Here is a 23,641-nt window from a genome sequence, read left to right on the forward strand (position 1 = left end):
GGGACTGAAGGAGAATCAGGTTTAACACAAACCATTAGTTATAGGGACTGAAGGAGAATCAGGTTTAACACAAACCATTAGTTATAGGGACTGAAGGAGAATCAGGTTTAACACAAACCATTAGTTATAGGGACTGAAGGAGAACCAGGTTCAACACAAACCATTAGTTATAGGGACTGAAGGAGAACCAGGTTTAACACAAACCATTAGTTATAGGGACTGAAGGAGAACCAGGTTAAACACAAACCATTAGTTATAGGGACTGAAGGAGAATCAGGTTCAACACAAACCATTAGCTATAGGGACTGAAGGAGAATCAGGTTTAACACAAACCATTAGTTATAGGGACTGAAGGAGAACCAGGTTCATTACAAACCATTAGTTATAGGGACTGAAGGAGAACCAGGTTCATTACAAACCATTAGTTATAGGGACTGAAGGAGAATCAGGTTTAACACAAACCATTAGTTATAGGGACTGAAGGATAATCAGGTTCATTACAAACCATTAGTTATAGGGACTGAAGGATAATCAGGTTCATTACAAACCATTAGTTATAGGGACTGAAGGAGAACCAGGTTCATTACAAATCATTGTTATTCCATTATTATTTTAAGAAATTATGTCCAGAGGGTTGGGCCACATCCAAGGGCCTATTTGTAAATTGTTAATGTATTTATGTCTTGATGCCCAGCATAGCTATATATAGTGGGAATCTCAAATGTTTCAAACATATTACCAAGAAACAAATGCCCTAGGAGTTGGCCAGACCCTAGAGTGAATTCTTATATCATAATTGTGTTTTTATATCTTGATGCCCAGCATTATAACCTATGGTGATAGGGTAAAGGTCTTGACTGTTTCAAAGATATAACCAAGACACCACGTCTCAAGGGGTGGAGCCAGACCTAAGGGACAATACTTTCATCATGATTGTGTTTGTCTCATGATCCACAACATTGCTATATATGGTTATGGGTGGGGATCTCACCTGTTTCTAAGATATAACCCAGAAACTAAGTTCCTAGGGGTTGGGCACACCCCTTAGCCAATTTTTTACATCATAATTGACTTCATTTCTTGATGCCTTGCAATGCTATATATGGTTATAAGGTGCAGATTTTAATGGAGATACTTAGTATTACCCTGAGGGCCAGTAAATTTCTTACATTATGAGTACATTTATATATATTTCTCTTGATGCCCATTATTGCTATATATGGTGATAAAGTGGGCATCTCAACTGCTTCAAAGATATTAACAAGAAAACTAAGTACCTAAAGGTAGGACCAATTCTTACACCACAATTGTGTTTATCTCTTTATGCCCAGCAATGCAATACATGGTTATTGGATTGGGATCTAAACTGTTTCAAAGATATAACACATTTCCACTACTGAGCTCTTCCCCTCCTGCCTTAAGGGATCAAGACCTACCATTTATACAAAATTCATTCACCTCCAACAAAACATGCTACAAACTACTTGTGGGGAAATCCAATCATTCCTACAGGAAGTAAAGGATTTGAAAGTATTTGCTTTATTTCCCATTTTAGGCTCCATCCATTTCACCCCAGTGGACTGAGATCCTATGTTCATACAAAACCGATACCCCTTCACCAAAACATGATTCACACCGAACTGGGACAAAATCATAACATTCCTACCCAAGGAGTAGGATTTTAAACAAGAGGCCCCATGGGACCTGCATCGCTCACCTGGCTAACTTAGCTATTCAGCAATTGAAAGAATTAAAGATTAAATTAAAGAATTTCAAATATGACAAACAATTTCTAATATTATTATCATATTGGGCTCCACCCTTGTGGTCAAACAAAGGTAAGATTAACTATTCATAAAAGTTGCTCCAAACCAAACATGGACAATATCCTTGAATGGAAGGACATTTAAGGTCATACACTTCCCCAATTGTGCCCTCTCCTCCAACCATGGGGGCCGGGGATGCACCATATATACATAACTTAGTCCCCTTCACCAAAGAATACTTTAGACCAAATTTGGACATAATGAGTAGGATTTGAAAGAATTTGCTCATTTCCCCTTTTAGGCCCTGCACCTCCTGCCCCAAGAGACTGAGACCCACAGTTTATACAAAATTGATTCCTCTTCATCTAAGAATTATTCAGACCAAAATTTGAACAAAATCAAATCATTAATACAGGAGGAGAAGTATTTTAAATGATTTCAAAATTTCCCCTAGTAGACCCTGTCCCTCAGGCCCTTGGGGGCCATGACACACGATTTATACAAAATATGTTTCCCTTCCCCTAAGGATGCTTCTGACCAAAATCCCGTCAGTTGGTCATGACTAGAAGTATTTTGTAGAAAAAATTGACAGTTCACTTGGCCCTTCAGGCCAGATGCCTTGGAGTCATCTCATGAAGTATCTTAAACATTTTCTTTATGATAAAGAAACTGTTGTATGATGTTTTAGATGTCTTGGATTTATATAATGAAGTATATTAAAACATTGATATTAATTTATGTTTCTGACATCTATCAAAGAGAGATTCCCAAACAAGTTTCTTACATAACTATCCTGTTAGGACTGGAAGCTTCTAAATGAATTCTAGCACTTGTTTAAATTGTTCCTTAAAATTCTCCCACAACACATCTTCATATTCCAATATAAGCATAACACACATTTTATAATTATTTCAAGGATCTTTCTTGAAAAGGGTATGTTTAAGTAGAAAAACTTTCTTTGATTCATTTCATTCACTAAAAGTTACTGATCCTGAAAAAATGCTACATACTGTAAATATTTAGCTAGCAACACTTCAACAGTTACTGTGAAATCCTATATCTTCATGGGGCTCAAATATCTTGGTTTACAAAAACTATTTAATTCACAGACAGCTGATTTTGTAGACGAAGAGAGCTCAAGAAATCCACTGACTAAAAACTAATGCCAAACTCATTAAATTAAGAAATAATGTAGATGAAGAGCACCTTAGAAATTAACGAAAATAATGCCCTCAAAAATTACTGATTTCACTGCTATATAAGTTGAGATTAACAAAAAACAAATTGGTTTCAAGATTTACAGCTATTATAATATACAGGGTTATATGACACAATAACAAAATATATCTATACAGTATTAACACAGAGGATTATATACAAATCAAATTTCTTTTAACTAATGGGGGGTGCAAAGTGTTTTTTCATTAAGGTGTTTTGGATTCTGATTGTATATGTGCATGAGATCATCAGCTGCCAGCTTGTACACATGTGGGTTTTCCCCAGGTATGTAACATTTCCTTAGATGTTTCCATTCTGGGCAAAATGAGAGTTTTATATATTACCAGAATAATTCTTATACTTGTTTCTAAAGCAATGGTCAATTCAATACATAAAGCTAGATTTAAATCTGAAGTTAAATACTGACAGGATCAATTATATCAAAAATGATGTGAGTAATCTAGCATAGACAGGTGATGTTTTAATATCTTACCCCAGGTAGTAGAAGTGGTGATACTCCATCAATAGACGAGGTTATATCTGCATTGAAGTGTGGACAGCCAAGTTATTTTTATTTTTCGATTTCAGTCACTGATATTCTACTCCTTTGTCACTAGTTATGAACGCACTTCCTGCCAATCACCAGATTTACATCAATACACTTCCTACACTTGTAGAAATTCACAACCACGCACAAACATGCATCACAGCTTTAAGTGACAGATGTTCCTGATGTCTACATTAACAACAGGATTTCATCAATAAAACCAAATTACCCACGCTCACACTTGTTTTTCTCCTAGGTCATCTATACATCCTCTCAAACTCAAGATGTGACAGTTGGAATTGTATAGCTACTATACACACAACCATAAAAATTGTGACGGCATAAGACACTCCTTATCTCTTCACCAAGACCTTAAGAATGGATCTCCCATGTATAGCTCCATCACATGTACTATTCAATTCATGAGAAAAAATGTATCATAAACATTAGAATCTAATCACAGATGGTGACACATCATCATCGAACGGCTCTTCCACACCATCAATAGAAACGCTTTTTCTTGCTTTTTTCAGAAGCATTTGAAAAAAAAAAGTCTTCTCCACCATGAAACAAAGATAATGTCTGGAATATCCATAAAACTGTGCCCAGTAAGTTTCAACAACACCTCCATGTAGACACATACATATTCGATGGAATCCGAGTTCTCTGGTTACTCACAGGAATCCTTTTTGGCGAGATTGATATCTATTTCTGAATCTCTGTAATAATTACACTAGCGTGTGAAAATGACTATTAAAAACACTACACAATGGTTTATAAAACGCAGAATCCCATCAACCTCTAAAACGCATCTGATCACTGTTCCCATTATAACAGAGGGTAGCTTTTTGTTAAGATACCGACGATGAATGAAGCTGTTTCTTTTACCACTACAGAACTGTACCCTTCATTGATCGGTTCCACCATCACAGCGTGTTGGGCTGTGAGCAGTCAGTGTGGTCATAGGTCAATCAGAATAACTAACCAACATGTACCCTGAATAACTGCCAAGGTCTCTCAATTATAAGCATCGTTATCTTTAACCCGAATGATTTGTGTGGAAACCTCATTCTTTGCAATGCAATCTTTTCTCAATAAATTTATAACCTCCTTCAAGACAGATCACATGTTTTATAGTGACATGAAAAATAATAAAAATGTGACTGGTAATTGGTGTCTCATGTGTAATTTAAACAATCAATTAAAATCCTATTTGAAATGTAAAGATAACTAGACTTTGATAAAGAGAATTCTTTGCTACGCTATTGCCATACTGGCAGCTAGTATCTGATCAAACCTGGTGAGAGCAGTGGATTTGAATAGATGTTTCTTTTCTATGTGACAGTGTCAATGTGGAACAGTTGATGTCCCGATTTTGGGGAATCGTCTACCACCCTGTACCAATTATGTGTGACACTTTAACTATACTGCAGCTGCCATCAGAATGAGACTCTAAAAGGTTAATGATCACTTCTGTGTACAGCTTGTGTTGATTTATTTATGAAGTGTTCAGGTGTAGGAAGTTTATAACAGTGCATTACACATATATAACAGATTTAACTACTGCATTAATGTGCATTACAAAGTTCAATCTCCAAAACATTAGTACTCTAGTTTTGAATGGTCTTCATCCAGCAAAATGAATATTGTGAGTCATGTTCATTATACGTGTTAAGTCATGGATAGAAACAACTTTTTTCAAACTTGTTAACACCTGGTAACTACAGTTCTGTAGGACTTCAAAATTTTGAAATATTTATTTATTTATTTATTTACAAAATGTATTTATTTTCTTTTCAGAAATATTGCTCTGGTTAATCTCAATACTGAAATCAAACAAAGATTGTAATTACAAGAAAATGATACTCCAAATTTTATGGTAGAAGGATCTACATGAGACACCATTTTAGGTTATATGACCATCTTTGCTCACACATTTATTTTTAAATTTGTAAATGAATTTCTGAGAATTTTTTTCAAATAGCAATTTCAATATCTAGCATCAACATCTTTTGATACTGATTTTATACAATCATATATGTTCCTAATTCCTTTGATTAAAAATCAAATATTATCAATATTACAGAGAAAGTTGTATTTGTGAACAATACCTCCACAATAGATCCACACATCACAATTTTATGTGAAACAATTATACTTAATAAAGGTTTATACACAGCATTACTTGGTTATGATGCATCAAAACCAACCCTTACAATTTTCATTGGTAAATTACAAACAATTCCATCAGGAAGATGTTTACAATATAAAGATCAAGAATGGAATCTGTAATAACTTAAATGTCAAAAGAAATCACATCACCAAGACAATATCAGACATCAATCCATTGGTTTAAGATTTATATTTCTACTCTTCTAATTATTCTTGGTCATTAGATATTGCATACATATTGGTAATCATATAATTGTAATGAAAAATTATGAATGTTGTTTGTGGCCATATATATATATAAAAGGTTAAATGAAAAAATTAACAATTAAATGAATATAAAGATCATTTTTACAACAAATTATTGATAAATAAAACTTTGATCATAGCTTACAGAATCTGGAATATACATATTCCTTACTGACTTTCTCTGTCTTAACCTCAGGCTTAGATTTTAACAAGTTAGTGTAAACATAACTATTCTGATATTTCTGCTAGAAAACCTTATAACTTTCATTAATCGTTAATTTTCACACTTGTATTATTCAAAATAAGTGATCTGTCTTAAACTTGGGGAAAATATTACTTTCACAGATCCATCTGATATCTAATTAATGAATTATTCAAAACACCCAGCTATTTGATTATCATTGAATATTTGATTAGAATTGATTGAAGCAGCTATAATGTCAGTAATGAGAGTAATTATGGAATTTTTGTCTGAAATGATTCCTAATAAGAATCTTCTTTGTAATCTAACTAAACCTCTCATGATCCTTCATAAACTTGACATCAATATTAAAGGGTAATTTTTATTTTTCATAGAAATGTGTATATTATCATATTTATAGGTAAATAATTTGCCACAAAAAGATGTTTGCCTTCCAGATGAAGCATTAATTGAAAGAGTCTTCAACTGTACATAAATCAATACTAAAAGTTTTATTTCAAGATGTACATGGTATTGACCCAAAGGATATACATGTAACGTGTACTCCAGCTAGCTACATTTGTACTGTATCATAATTGATATCTTATAACAAGAAAGAAAACAATTTCTTTTCATTAAATTCCTTTTCCCTTCTGGAGCCCCTCAACAGCTACAACATGCTTCCTACTTCCATAACAATACTCATGAATAATGGATGAATTCAGTAATCAAGCACAAGTTGCCTTCTGAAAACAGCTTCTCAACAATACATATCTACATCAAATGTATGATATTTCTCAAGGAAATCAGGATCACAATGATCTCACGAGAATTAATTTTCCAGATCAAAACTTGTTTATCATAATGAGCCCCAATTAACGAGATATACATACAGTACTGTATGTATTACAGAAACATAGGTGATACTGTCTTGTGTTTTTATCATAAAAACTCTGCTCTACTGCAGATCATTGTCATTATATATATATATACAATTAAAATTTTTTTAGCTGTAATTCGGTACATATTTTGAAATTACATTATATGTACAATATATTACATCATGACCTTGACCTTGTGAAATCCAATGATAGTCCATCCATCAGTACATCTATTTATATAACCAGGGTTAAAAAAAGTCAAAAACAAAGAATTTGATACACAGCATTTAAAGTTACCATTTAAATGGATTACCATTAGCATACATATTTAGGAGAGTACACATGACCTTGAAAATCCCTTTCATAATTGTTTGTTTGCAATAAGGGTACAGTGTCTTGCCCAAGGACAGAAACAGAGCAGCAAAGACTGGCTCATAGCTTCCTGAGAAACACAAACAGCCGTAGATGAAAGCATCGCACTAAGCTCCTCAGACCTTCACCTTCAGGCTACATATGCCAAAACTCTAACCGACTGAGATACAGTGTCCACTCTCACTTTCACATGATAAGAAAAAATGACACTGATGTAGAAAAGATGGTACATGTATAAGTTAACATCTCCATTAAAGAAGAAGTTAACTGTGGAAACTTGTGGTTATACCATTAAAAAGGAAGAATTTGGGATAACCTTGGGAAACATCATTATAAGTGAAGTACAATATAAAAGAAGGCTAGATGACCACGACAAACATCCTCAAGAAATGACATAAATGTTAGGTAAATGATCGTGAGTAGGAGAGAAAATAATTTTACACCAGTTGGGTGTACAAATTGGAATAAATGTTTTAATTCCCACAATGGTGATTATACCAAATGAATGGCCGGTAATTCAAGTAATTTGACACTACATCATTGTTATTTAAGCCATTCTAGATGGTAACTGGCTCTGAAACAATTATAACTAGTAAAACTATCCAGTCAAATTTAACAATTTCGTTTTGAAATACTGTAAGGGTCACATGAAACCATAATCAGGACAACATTTAAGATACCAGTATACTTCAAGTTCACAGATTCTGTTTGACTGTCACAATAATTCACGGTTTAATGAAACTTATTTTACAACAAAACAAGTTATAAATATAACTATCATTCTTATTGGTTGATCTTAGAGTGTGAGAGTTTTATTGTAAAAGGAATCTAGAGTACCCTGGGAAACCCAGATGGTCAGGCAGGTAACCCAAAACCTTTTCATATCCCTTTGGGGAATCAGAACCCAGACGTGTAAGTGAAAGGTGACTATATTAACAGCATGTACTGCACCATCTAGCCACCCAAAGTATCTGTACATCAATTGTTTGCAAGTATAAATATCAGTTTAACAGACCTTACATTGTTAACCACCAATTTAATAAACTATAAAACAATTTACTTTTTATTCAGTGTTGGCCATCACACTAATGCACAAGAGGCCCAACGGGCCTGCATCACTCACCTGGTATTCAATGTTCATCAAAAATAGATTCAGTAATTATTACAAATACATTAAAACATACACCATGGGCATATCTAATCAGTTTTAACCTATGTTTACAACCAGTGGCTAATAATACTCAACTCTGAATAGTTTTAATATTTTTTTTCCCCCAAACTTTGTTGGACTTCATCCTTGGAATCTATCATGCAAATACCATGCTTGTGCGCCTTTTGGTTTGTCACTTGTTCAGACCCATCATCTATACAATTATACAAAATTTATTCCCCTTCCCTCAAGGATGCTTTAGACCAAATATGGACATATCCTGCAATTCCTAATAAACAAGATTGATTCTAAAGAAAATGACAGATTTTCCCTATTTGGCCCTGCCTCTTTGGCCTCAGGGGGCCAAGACCCACTGTTTAAACAAAACTGATTTCCCTTCACCCAAGCATGCTTCAGACCAAATAAGAGCAATATCCTGCAATTCCTAATAAACAAGATGGATTTAAAAGAAATTGATACATTTCCCTTATTGGGCTCTGCCTCCTCGACTACAAGGGGCCTGGACCCACTGTTAATTACAAAACTGATTTCCCTACACTCAAGCATGCCTCAGACCAAATTTGGACAATATCCTGCAATTCATAAAGAACAAGATGGATTTAAAGGGAAAGTTGACAGATGGTGGATGGAAGTTGAATGGATGCTGGATGCCCCTTGGTCAATGGAAAAATTACTTGCAAATTTGAAATTTGCAAATTAAGTCATTTTTATGCTGTAAGACTTAAGAGTTTCTTGAATCTGAATTGTCTCCCCTGAACTGCAAAATACAAGTAGCATATATATGTACGTATAGCCTAACAAATAGACAAGTGTTTGTTAATTCTGGCAGATATATGAGAGTGTATAAATGTAACCTGGCGAAAAGCCTATTGTTATTGCCACATGTACTGCATATCTATTTCCAAAGTTGGCAAATCACAACATCGCAATCTGTAATAGGAAGGAGTGATGAAGAACACCCTGTCACCGCGGGAGTTTTAACTAGGGTCCCTTCTGTCTCTAGCTGGCCACTATACTGCTCAATTAAAGGGAAATTCTCACTGCCTTAAACTAGTAAAGTAACCTGTCCACTCAGCAAGTAAACCTTGTAGATAATAGGTAGTTGCAAGATGCACATTTAATATAATCTGATATATATATATACCTGTATGGAAGATAAGTTCATTTTGTAACTGACAGAAGCAATCATACAGTTAAGCCAAGCTTAACATCCATGCATTCTGTAGTTGAGCAACCTACATATACCCATTTCTTCTTAACAAGGCAGTTTATCAAAAAATGATGATCATTTAAAATATGAGGCGTGAAGAAGTGCAAATGGTCGAGAAGGAATATTCCTCTACAGTGCAATGTTACATAACTAACAAGTGTAACTATACAACTCAAGTACTCTGCAAGTGTATATACATTTACAGTGCATTGTAACATCACTAAGTAAGTTATCAAATAGTAATTTACCTGTGTACATGCTGCAGTAACGAAGGATATACTTTGGATGTTTGTGAAGGTGAAGTGACAGTAAGACAGATATTACAATGTAGTGTACCAATGAATGATGGAAATCCTTTGTCATTACACACCTGTCACCCCACGTGTGGATTCACTGTTCCCGCAAATAAAATTGAATAGGGCTATTATTGATTTTCTTTGAGAAAGAATTACAAATCTTTCATCTAGGTCTCTTGAATGCTATGTATGTACGGGCTTATAATCTTTCAAGCGTCTACATGAGTTTAAAGGTAAATATAAACATTGGTGGTTCAAGGCCAGCTAAGAAAAAGTTTTTAGAAAGAATAGAAACTGTCTTATCGCAGGTAAAAATGCACAGTTAAACTATATTGTTGTTCCAAGTAATCGTTTTGTTAGTTGCATGATGGTGGATAACGATTTCATTTAATTGTAACATCCTTATGTTTTATGGTAGTATTCAATATTGCAAGCTTACTTATAGTCTTTCTTAAGCGTTACTGGACTCAGAGCTTGAGCCTGTTTATCTTGGCAATGGCTTACTGCCCGATAAGATGTCTTCTCACCAACCCTGCATTTGGTATTTACTGAAGTAAATCTCCCTGTGCAGACTAATTAATATAAGTGAGATTGGATGTAAGTGTTAAACAATAAGTCGTATTTACAGGTAAGGCTATAGTCCAATTCAGAAAAGTTTGCCTTAGAGTGAATGTAAATCTTTTACATTTTGCAACATATAAAATTCCCATCTTCACGTGTTATTTTCTCACTTAACACATTTAGATTATAACATATTCTTTTTTGTAATGTAACAAATATTTCAAAATAAGATTAATTGAGTGTTAGTTTATCACATTATTCACACATACTCATCAAAGAGTTATATACCATGTTCTTGAGGGTTACTTCATCACATTATGCAAAAATGAAAAGATTGAGTGGTATTAAACTGATACCTACAACAGCCTAATTATCAAAGCTAGTTTTACTTATAAACCTGTCTATTGATCACACACAATAATTTGAACAAGAGAAGTAATTGCTATTGGTATCACAAGAACAATGGACTTGTTATTCTTATGCACATGTGTATGTACACAAAGTAATGATATCATTTGGTTAGATAAACATACAATACAGTAGGCCTAAGTGTCTTCTTAAGATAACAGACTTGCCTATAAGAAAGAGCCCCAACTCCTCAGGTCTGATCAATATAAATGTTGACATCTTTCAGTCTGGTATACAGTTTAGGGATTTTAACCCACCTTTTTATATTATTAACAGTTTGTAAGAAGTCGTTAATGTAATGGCATGAAAAGGTAAGACAGTTATCAAGATATATATCATTGAAATATAAAATTGAATATAAGAAAATATATTACATATATTTTTCACTTTGTGCACTGTTTCAAAACATAACAAAAACTTTTTATCAAAAATAAAATTGTTCTTATTGTATATAATTTCAATATACAGGTGCTGAATGAAATATATGATTAGAATTAGCAATGCTGTGAGTATTATATCAATCACAGTAATATAGAATCATGTCTGATTGCATTTATAAATAACTGTATTTCAATGATTAATATTTGACTGCAAATTATTTCATAATCATGAAATAGACATAAACAAATTTGGACACATTGTGGATATATATAGAAGTATTCCATTCTTTCCATATACTGATGTAGGGGAGATAATTGCTATACAACCAAATCTGATATGAGAATGACATGAACTCAACACAAATGTTATAAATTTTAATATTAATCATAATTTGATATATCTTAAAAGTTTTGGGTAGTTTTGGATATTTAGTTCCACTGAACTAGATAGGTCAGTAAACAAGAGTTGTTTTGGTGATTACAGTAAAAGTAGAAGTACGTTTCCATGGAGTAAAGGATTGTTTTGCATGGGCCTAACATGAACACATAGGGATATTAATATTTTGTAATTTAAACAAATCCATGACTGTAAATTGCAAATTTTTACAATTACCTTTATCTGTTTTTGATCACAGCATCATCTTTCAATGAAGTGAGGTAATATGAAAAACCAATTATCATCCATCATGATTATTAAAGTTTTCTCACATGGTCAAAGTAAAAAAAGTTTAATAAATTCAGATAAATAATCTTACCCCATCTTTCTTCTTTCCCACCGACCAGTATATCAATGTTAACATGTTTTACCCCTGCTAGGACTGACAGATAAGGTACCTCTTCCTCTCAAAAAGCTCTGACACTCTACTTCTTGACTAATAAATGAAGGGGAAATCCCACTACATGAGACTTATAATGTGACATGTACTGGTAAAGCATCTCATTCTCCTATAGCTGCTACCCTTCAATTAGTGGTACCAAATAATATGTAATAGGAAAGAATAATAAAAGACATTGTGTGGCACCACTGGGACTCCAACTAGTGACCTTTCAGCTTATTTTTGGACATTCTACCCCGTTGGTTAATGGGAAATTCTCACTATTTAAGACACATGTTCATGTATCCTACATTTGTATACAGCTGATACAACAAGTTCAAATTCTGATGAAATGCTATTTTGCACACATATTGTGTACAGGTTTATTTAGAAATCATCTCCACACCATGAGCTAGGATGTTGCACCTAACAATAACTGCTTGTACCTGCTATGTACATAATATGTTAATTGTCAACATCAGTATGTTCTTGTTGAGTTTAATTTTGGTAATTATGAAAATGATAAATTCAAAGATATCTGTTTTTGTAATTTTTGGCCAAATCTTGTCGACAATTTAAATTGCTTAAACCCTTTAGGATGTAAATAGGGTTGAACGGAAACACTAATTATAGGTAATGATTTCGTTTTCTTTTCTGAATTGTATGGTATGTAACATTAAATGGCGATTCAGTGATTATAAGGTGATAATTTAGATCAATATCCCTTTTGTTATGTACCTGTATAATTTTCAAGTATGCAGCAGATATTCTTATATTACACTTGATCTCATCATGATCATTTGTGAAATATACTGTGCCATAGTTAATGAAGACATGCTAAATCATGATCATTATTTAATGGTAGGTTTAAATTAATTGTATAATGTATAACATTTTTATCAATTCAAACTTAAGAATAGTTTATTACATTCATTTTTATGATTGTTTTATAGTATAATCAGATGTGAATGAAAAAAAAAGATTTTTCGTTTGCTCTTCAGATTTGAAAAAAACCTGACAACAACAGATGGACTTCAAGCTTTAGACTGACTATACAAGTTTACACATGATGGAATATCTGTGCAATCCACACTTGTCATTTCTCCTCCTAGTATCTATATTAACTTCTGGACAGGTTTTAAGTGATTCAGCTTTCAAGGATCGATTTGAGTATAGTGAAATCTTGTCACGTGTGACTGCTGCTCATCTTATGCACGAAAATGTGATCAAAGAACAAATGATGAAGACAAAAGACTGGGATCAGTTGTTGGGCACAAGACAGGGCACTTTTCTGACTGAAGTGGATGCCGTTCTTGCCTGGGCCAAGAGTAATGATACAGTGTCAGAGGATTGCACTAATGCACTCAGACTTTTAATCAATGCTGTGGGTTCTCAGGAAGTCTGGGCTATGGAATGTGAGTAGACTTTTTAGGGGTTTCAGGAAGTCTGGGCTATGGAATGTGAGTAGATTTTTTAGGGGTTTCAGGAAGTCTGGGCTATGGAATGTGAGTAGATTTTTTAGGGGTTTTAGGAAGTCTGGGGTATGGAATGTGAGTAGATTTTTTAGGGGTTTTAGGAAGTCTGGGGTATGGAATGTGAGTAGATTTTTTAGGGGTTTCAGGAAGTCTGGGGTATGGAATGTGAGTAGATTTTTTAGGGGTTTCAGGAAGTCTGGGCTATGGAATGTGAGTAGATTTTTTAGGGGTTTCAGGAAGTCTGGGCTATGGAATGTGAGTAGATTTTTTAGGGGTTTCAGGAAGTCTGGGCTATGGAATGTGAGTAGATTTTTTAGGGGTTTCAGGAAGTCTGGGCTATGGAATATGAGTAGATTTTTTAGGGGTTTCAGGAAGTCTGGGGTATGGAATGTGAGTAGATTTTTTATCTATTAAGGCTTACAGAAGTCTTGATTGGACTTTAATTCAAATAATCAAACTTGAATTATGTTATAAACTTTTCTTCATATATATTCATTAAGGACACATTATGCACTGTGTGTACATGTACATCTGGCATCATTCCTTTGAACTGCCTTTGTATTGTATATCAGCTTTATTAGATGCCTTTATTAATGTTACAAATATATCTGTATCAGTAGTATATACAGTTCTTAATCATTCATACATTTAAATTGGATTGACCAGTTCTGGATGCGATGGGTAAACCGCCAAGTGGAATACTACAGTTTGATTTGGTATGGCCTGGTCAGTATGACCAATGTGTCAACATCTCTGCAAAGGTGAACGACACTAACCACAACAACACGATGGTAAATGTCCAGGGAAAGTATTATCGTCTTGAAATCAGACTGCCTCTGAACCTGCCACCGAGCATGTTTGTACAGACGGTAGGTATAAAGAAAACAGATACAAGGAGGTACATGAAATTGCCTGTATTTTTACTAATGTTGAATTAATTAACACATCACACATTTATTTTAATCAATTAGTGCTCTTAATTACCTGCTGTTTTACTTGCATATTTTTCATCTAAAATCTTGTAAATCGTAAATGCTGCCTTTCTGTGTTTTTTTCATTATATATTGTATGTTATTTAGTTTTTTCTATGAGAAAGCTCAAGTATTAGATACCCTTTAAGTGTTTATTGGCCAATTCACAATTAAAGTTACAGTCAAGGTCCTGTAGAACAAATGTTTTCTACATGATGAGTGTGAAATTCACATTATCTTCATTCTAGACTTAAAGTCCTGGTATCACTTTTGTTTCCAAGATTTATAAGCTAATATATATCTTGCTTAGTGAATAGAAACAGTGATTATATTTCAATATGAAAATAAATGTGAAATATCTGACTAGAGGACTCTGACTTGTATGTATTCCTACATCTGACTGCTAAATAAAGAGTTTTAATGATTCGATTTCCAGCCGCTATTAGCTGTTTATTTGAAAGACTTCACTTATGGAGTGTGTATGCCTTCCCAGTGTAGCATGAGTGATGTCATTGGGGTTTCTGCTGCAGGTAATGTAAAGAGAGTCTATGAACAACGATTTATTGACAAGTTTCTGAGGAAAAGAAATTAAATGATATTATTGTAAGATTTCCTTTTGCAGGATGTAACAAAGTCATTATTTATTTCATTGCCTCTGCTAGGGTTCAAATTTTTTTTTAACTCTTGTTTACTAGTCTTGAACTAAATATATTGAGCCAAAGAGAAGATTTCTTCAGTTAAATGATATATTATGGCTAGTATTTACCAGGGTTACCAGGGTAAGGCATCAGTTTGAAGTAATGATATTTCTAACTCCAGCTAATGCTGCAATGAGTCCAGTTCTACCAGGAATATTAAAGAATGCAACTATCCAAGGCATAGATGACCCACACCCTGCTGTGTTTGAAGCTCGCCCTGAGACAACAGCTGCACTGTAAGATGACATTATACATTAATCTCACGTCATTCGAGATTAATGGCCATGTCTGGAATTTCTACATCAAAGGCAATCACACCCGGAGCTATTGTCAGCCATCATTATTCTATCACAGATTTAAATGTTACATCATCACACAAGTAATGAGAACTAGGAGACCATTTATTTGAAACCTTTGTCGATCAAAGTCAGCAGTTATACTTTAAAATTCAGAATATCAGTTAATCTCTTTCAGTTTCATTTCAGAAAATTAGGCTTTTACTGTATAAATGTTAAATTTTGTTGTCTTCAATTTTCCCAATTTTGATTAAAATTCGAATATGAGATTTATACCTGTGAAATTTTTATTGGGGCGAAGTGTCTTGCCCAACATGCACCATACTCAGTTTCCCAGTTGCCTGAAAAACATAATCTACCTTAAAGCTTGGAAGGGAACATCAAACTCGTACACCTTAGATCTTCTCTTGAGGTAGAGTAGGTCAGCGCTCTACTGACAGAGTTGTTAAAATATGACTTAGTAATTTCCATCTTGGATTTTATCCATTACTTGGTTTTGCTTTCATTTGTCTCAATGTTCTCTCATATTACTAGAGTGACTTTCAATAAAAAAAATACAGACTTGAGCACAGATAAATCTAGTGTAGCAAATGATCACTGTACTAGCTTCACAGATCTATCGGGAAGTACAAATATTGTTCACATATACCTGTGATTTCATTAATGTGACTCTAAAATTACCTGCTGTAACTTTGAGAAACAGGTGTGTCTTTGCCTTACATACATGTAACTGAATTCCTATATTTGAGAACTCTCTAGTTTTTTCATATTCCTTATTTTGTTTCTACTGATATTGACCGTAGTGACTACAATGAGTGAATGGTTTATGCATCTGGCCATCTTTATCACTAGTCCTCCACTTCTGGGTCAGGGGGTCAAGGCTTGTGTGGGACAATCACCAGGTACTAGCTGCACCCAATCTGACATGACCTTAATCATGACCTGGCTGTTAATAAGATGTAAAGACAACAATTAACAAATCCACATAACTGTTATAGCATGTCGGAGTATTACAAGTCAGACTGTGGCATTGATATACATTTTAGTTCCTGAGATTTGCTGTAAACTGTAAGTCATGTTTTAATTCAAAGGTTCAGAATATACACATGTACTTGACTTGTTTTAAAAATATCAGATATATGAAAATTACCAAATATATTGAATTATGGGGCTAGTGTACCTCCTTAGTCACCACTACGCTTCAAAAGTTAGACCCTTAGCATCACTGATGAGTCCTAACATTGTAGAAGGAAAACAGCTGTGTGATGCAGTTTAATTCATCATTTAGCTCAACTCTATCTAATTCTGAAATTGTATTAATATGTGCTATTCACATGCCTTTTTACAATCTTTACAAACTTACAAAGACCAAAGTAGCAGTGAGATTATAATTATGGTCTAGTGTAGCTACATATCCTACATCTACTGAAAAAATATAAGTCACAGTAGCCTGGTATTTGGTCAGTAGATACCAAGGTTAGAGTGTTGTAAAGTGTCCTTATGTTGATTTCTGTGACCCATACATTTTCTTAAGACCACAGGGATCAAATAAATCATTGTTTTTAGAATCTTTCTTAAATTCAGCAAGACCCATGGTTCTGGTATCTGGCTAGCAGATATTTGTGATGGGTCTCTTTATGCAAATGACCTAGACCTAAAATGATTTAAAGAGCAAAGAGGTCAAACATGAAAAACAAAATAATGAAACATTTACAAGATACATTTAATTTGCAAACATAGTATTTCAATTGATATAAAAATTAAATCACAATTATTTATCTATCATGTCAACAAGTTATGTCTCCATTTAAATGTGTGACATATACTGTGTAACATGTATATCATCGTATTGCAGTGTCATCAGTTGTCTCCTGGCATTTTTCCTGGTGATGGGGACTCTGTACGACCTCCTGATTCATCAGCCTTCCCTATCAGAAGAGGCTGACGTATCTAACGTCACTGAACAAACACCCCATGTCAACACTAACCCACAGGATCTTAATGCCACCCTAATCAGTTACTCGGATAGCACAGAGAGTGAACTCCTTAGTTATGGTAAACAGATCAGCACAGTAACCATCCGACACAAGATCAGAAGTTATGGTAAGGCTGCTAGAGGTTTACTTGTTAGGTACTTTCTAGCCCACATAATCTATAATGTAGTGAAGGCTGATATAATATAAGACTTGTTCACAGATTTTAGATTTGACAACACAACAAAAATGATGGATAAAGGAGAAACTACTGCTTAGATGATAATAATGATACACTATACTTAGTTAAAACGTGAAATTTGCTTCTGGACAGATTTTTTTATGTACAGGGTATACCTAATATTTCGAAAGTTACTGACCAAGTATTCACTTCTTAATCAGAATGACTGCAGATACAAACTTCAAATTGTTTTTCTTTAAAATAATTATATATTTTCAATCTCTCTGATGAAAAATTGATTTCCATATATTTATTAGCAACCTTGGAGAAATTTCTAATGGGATTTTCCATGTATACCAATGGTTACAAGATACTGAGTACAGAGACAACTCCGAGTCAGATCAAGGCAGTCAGTGGAATCCGTGTACTCAGTCTTGGCTGGGTCATTCTTGGCCACACCTACTATTTCACTGCAAGTCTGTCCAGTAAGTATTTGTGTACTCAATCTTAGCTGGGTCATTCTTGGCCACACCTACTATTTCACTGTGAGTCTATCCAGTAAGTATTTGTGTACTCAATCTTAGCTGGGTCATTCTTGGCCACACCTACTATTTCACTGCAAGTCTATCCAGTAAGTATTTGTGTACTCAATCTTAGCTGGGTCATTCTTGGCCACACCTACTATTTCACTGCAAGTCTATCCAGTAAGTATTTGTGTACCCAATCTTAGCTGGGTCATTCTTGGCCACACCTACTATTTCACTGCAAGTCTATCCAGTAAGTATTTGTGTACTCAATCTTAGCTGGGTCATTCTTGGCCACACCTACTATTTCACTGTGAGTCTGTCCAGTAAGTATTTGTGTACTCAATCTTAGCTGGGTCATTCTTGGCCACACCTACTATTTTACTGCGAGTCTATCCAGTAAGTATTTGTGTACTCAATCTTAGCTGGGTCATTCTTGGCCACACCTACTATTTCACTGTGAGTCTGTCCAGTAAGTATTTGTGTACTCAATCTTAGCTGGGTCATTCTTGGCCACACCTACTATTTCACTGTGAGTCTATCCAGTAAGTATTTGTGTACTCAATCTTAGCTGGGTCATTCTTGGCCACACCTACTATTTCACTGCAAGTCTATCCAGTAAGTATTTGTGTACTCAATCTTAGCTGGGTCATTCTTGGCCACACCTACTATTTCACTGTGAGTCTGTCCAGTAAGTATTTGTGTACTCAATTTTAGCTGGGTCATTCTTGGCCACACCTACTATTTCACTGTGAGTCTATCCAGTAAGTATTTGTGTACTCAATCTTAGCTGGGTCATTCTTGGCCACACCTACTATTTCACTGCAAGTCTATCCAGTCCAGTAAGTATTTGTGTACTCAATCTTAGCTGGGTCATTCTTGGCCACACCTACTATTTCACTGTGAGTCTGTCCAGTAAGTATTTGTGTACTCAATCTTAGCTGGGTCATTCTTGGCCACACCTACTATTTCACTGTGAGTCTGTCCAGTAAGTATTTGTGTACTCAATCTTAGCTGGGTCATTCTTGGCCACACCTACTATTTCACTGTGAGTCTGTCCAGTAAGTATTTGTGCACTCAATCTTAGCTGGGTCATTCTTGGCCACACCTACTATTTCACTGTGAGTCTGTCCAGTAAGTATTTGTGTACTCAATCTTAGCTGGGTCATTCTTGGCCACACCTACTATTTCACTGTGAGTCTGTCCAGTAAGTATTTGTGTACTCAATCTTAGCTGGGTCATTCTTGGCCACACCTACTATTTCACTGCAAGTCTATCCAGTAAGTATTTGTGTACTCAATCTTAGCTGGGTCATTCTTGGCCACACCTACTATTTCACTGCAAGTCTATCCAGTAAGTATTTGTGTACTCAATCTTAGCTGGGTCATTCTTGGCCACACCTACTATTTCACTGCAAGTCTATCCAGTAAGTATTTGTGTACTCAATCTTAGCTGGGTCATTCTTGGCCACACCTACTATTTCACTGTGAGTCTATCCAGTAAGTATTTGTGTACTCAATCTTAGCTGGGTCATTCTTGGCCACACCTACTATTTCACTGTGAGTCTGTCCAGTAAGTATTTGTGTACTCAATCTTAGCTGGGTCATTCTTGGCCACACCTACTATTTCACTGTGAGTCTGTCCAGTAAGTATTTGTGTACTCAATCTTAGCTGGGTCATTCTTGGCCACACCTACTATTTCACTGTGAGTCTGTCCAGTAAGTATTTGTGTACTCAATCTTAGCTGGGTCATTCTTGGCCACACCTACTATTTCACTGTGAGTCTGTCCAGTAAGTATTTGTGTACTCAATCTTAGCTGGGTCATTCTTGGCCACACCTACTATTTCACTGTGAGTCTGTACAGTAAGTATTTGTGTACTCAATCTTAGCTGGGTCATTCTTGGCCACACCTACTATTTCACTGTGAGTCTGTCCAGTAAGTATTTGTGTACTCAATCTTAGCTGGGTCATTCTTGGCCACACCTACTATTTCACTGTGAGTCTGTCCAGTAAGTATTTGTGTACTCAATCTTAGCTGGGTCATTCTTGGCCACACCTACTATTTCACTGTGAGTCTGTCCAGTAAGTATTTGTGCACTCAATCTTAGCTGGGTCATTCTTGGCCACACCTACTATTTCACTGTGAGTCTGTCCAGTAAGTATTTGTGCACTCAATCTTAGCTGGGTCATTCTTGGCCACACCTACTATTTCACTGTGAGTCTGTCCAGTAAGTATTTGTGTACTCAATCTTAGCTGGATCATTCTTGGCCACACCTACTATTTCACTGTGAGTCTGTCCAGTAAGTATTTGTGTACTCAATCTTAGCTGGGTCATTCTTGGCCACACCTACTATTTCACTGTGAGTCTGTCCAGTAAGTATTTGTGTACTCAATCTTAGCTGGGTCATTCTTGGCCACACCTACTATTTCACTGTGAGTCTGTCCAGTAAGTATTTGTGCACTCAATCTTAGCTGGGTCATTCTTGGCCACACCTACTATTTCACTGTGAGTCTGTCCAGTAAGTATTTGTGTACTCAATCTTAGCTGGGTCATTCTTGGCCACACCTACTATTTCACTGTGAGTCTGTCCAGTAAGTATTTGTGTACTCAATCTTAGCTGGGTCATTCTTGGCCACACCTACTATTTCACTGTGAGTCTGTCCAGTAAGTATTTGTGTACTCAATCTTAGCTGGGTCATTCTTGGCCACACCTACTATTTCACTGTGAGTCTGTCCAGTAAGTATTTGTGTACTCAATCATAGCTGGGTCATTCTTGGCCACACCTACTATTTCACTGTGAGTCTGTCCAGTAAGTATTTGTGTACTCAATCTTAGCTGGGTCATTCTTGGCCACACCTACTATTTCACTGTGAGTCTGTCCAGTAAGTATTTGTGTACTCAATCTTAGCTGGGTCATTCTTGGCCACACCTACTATTTCACTGTGAGTCTGTCCAGTAAGTATTTGTGTACTCAATCTTAGCTGGGTCATTCTTGGCCACACCTACTATTTCACTGTGAGTCTGTCCAGTAAGTATTTGTGTACTCAATCATAGCTGGGTCATTCTTGGCCACACCTACTATTTCACTGTGAGTCTGTCCAGTAAGTATTTGTGTACTCAATCTTAGCTGGGTCATTCTTGGCCACACCTACTATTTCACTGTGAGTCTGTCCAGTAAGTATTTGTGTACTCAATCTTAGCTGGGTCATTCTTGGCCACACCTACTATTTCACTGTGAGTCTGTCCAGTAAGTATTTGTGTACTCAATCTTAGCTGGGTCATTCTTGGCCACACCTACTATTTCACTGTGAGTCTGTCCAGTACTACAGGGTACATGTAATCATACAAATCTGAAACAGTTTTCAATACACTATTCTATGAGTGTGTATATTTCTGTTATGATGAGACCCTGTATATACTGACCACAAGTATTTACAGAAAATCTGGTGGTTGCAGCAGAATGGGCTCCACGCTGGACATTCCAGGCCGTGCTTAGTGCTTTATTTTCTGTTGACTCATTCTTCCTGCTCAGGTGAGTCATGAAAATTACGATAATACTAATTTTGAATTGTTGTTCAACCTAACAACAGTTCAAACTATTTAGAGCCAAAACATAAAATTTCTGTATTTATAGTTAGCTTCATGTTCAGGTTATCATAAGGTACCCTGGTTTTCTTGACTGATCAGTTGATGAATATCTATTGTTACAAGCCTATCATCAATGCCTTTGTCATCTTTCATTGTAGATTAAAGATGAATTAATCTTAATAAATCCCATAACTAGGTATGTCTGTTTCACAACCAATATGCCATGTGATAAATTTTGTAGCAGTATGTTATTGGTTTTTCAACATGCTTTCAAACCCTCTGATTGGTCGTCATTGACCTCCAACAATTCTGATTGGTTAACCTCTGAACTTTGACTTCAGACTACATTACAAGCGCATTCTTTTTATTGTCATCTGTCAATGAAAAATCATCAACATGGCCACCCATTATCAGTTTGTATAGAGACTCAGTAAATTCATACTACATTGAAACAAACATCAAAAATCTGATAAACTGATGGTATTTATGCTTTCAATGGCAGAGTAATATAGTGTTAACATGTACGAAGAAGTCGTCTCCATTTGTCCATGTTGTGATCTGTATGAAGTCTTGCGATTTGCTTCCCTGTGATAATTTTAAAATGCAGGCACACTGATTATTCAGATTATGCTTTAACTTGGGTCTCAAAGACCAAGAAACTGGAAATCCTTTGACTGACCATTCAGGGAAGAACTATGATAATCAGATGAGATGTTACTCCTAACTTAATGTATGATTTCTGTACTGAACTGAAGCAGTCATAGCTAGGCCAAATAATTAGATAAGTAGTATAAACACTATCTAATCATTTAACGTACCTTTATTGCAAATTTATATCCCAAACACTGAAATCCATTTGGAACACTTGTCTCATGTCAATAAACTGATCAAATGGTCTCATGTGAACAAAACACACCGCATGAGACACATTGCATATACAGACGTTAATTGCAAATTCATGATATTTTTATACAGGAGATTTCTGGATACAAAAATGAGTATAGTTTAAATGTATTTTAATGTTAAACTCCTGTCAACCACACCACCATTGCCACCTGTTGCCCTCTGTCCAGTGTAGTTCTGTTGATATCACCATGTGTGTCAACAACAATGTCACAATAATAACATTAGCTTTTCACTCCAGCATGGTTTCCCAAAAATCAGTGTCTTGAATGTAAAAAAATCTTGAAGAGACTTTTTGATATCACCATCAACAATTATTACACATTTACTTCATCCAGGAAACGACCAATAACTGAATACAGCAATGATTAGTTTTGTATTCAGCTGTCTAATCTTTGACATTCGACCTCGCCATGTCATGGCTTTCATTTTAACGAGGTGATTTGAACTATTCTATTAATAAAACACACAAACACTGTTCTTGTCATAGTTATGTATCTTTTTTGAAGTTATGTTGTATACAAATATATTACAATAAACATGAATTGGTCATCTGAATTGTATAGTAGCCTATCCTTCATTATAAACTTTACATGTATTTTGTTGTGTAGTGATGCAGCTCACAGAATTTAGTTGCTGCATTGGGAGAATTCGAACTTGGTACCTTTTAGATATGTAAAAATCATGGGATAAACAAGTTTCCTACCACTTGACAGTTGTTTATTGTCAATCTAATTCTCATTAGTTGATTTTCAAATTTAGAAAACTTAAAGATGCAAGGTTTTTAGTGAGTGTCTTTTCTAA

At 35.2% G+C, this 23,641-nt stretch overlaps 1 protein-coding gene across 1 annotated transcript in view; it reads left to right on the forward strand.

Moving 5' to 3' along the window:
- Positions 1–23,641, forward strand: part of LOC132550112 (nose resistant to fluoxetine protein 6-like) — a 42,698-nt gene that overhangs the window by 12,413 nt on the left and 6,644 nt on the right. The window contains exons 2-8 of the mRNA XM_060214130.1: positions 13,270–13,639; positions 14,366–14,568; positions 15,107–15,200; positions 15,490–15,604; positions 17,520–17,767; positions 18,136–18,303; positions 21,785–21,878. Coding sequence (XP_060070113.1) covers positions 13,270–13,639; positions 14,366–14,568; positions 15,107–15,200; positions 15,490–15,604; positions 17,520–17,767; positions 18,136–18,303; positions 21,785–21,878 — 1,292 coding nt within the window. The remainder of the gene's footprint in view (positions 1–13,269; positions 13,640–14,365; positions 14,569–15,106; positions 15,201–15,489; positions 15,605–17,519; positions 17,768–18,135; positions 18,304–21,784; positions 21,879–23,641) is intronic.

This window comes from Ylistrum balloti, unplaced genomic scaffold (assembly GCF_031769215.1).
Source record: "Ylistrum balloti isolate Yb309-2 unplaced genomic scaffold, AGI_CSIRO_Ybal_v1 Utg370104, whole genome shotgun sequence".
Lineage (NCBI taxonomy): Eukaryota > Metazoa > Mollusca > Bivalvia > Pectinida > Pectinidae > Ylistrum > Ylistrum balloti.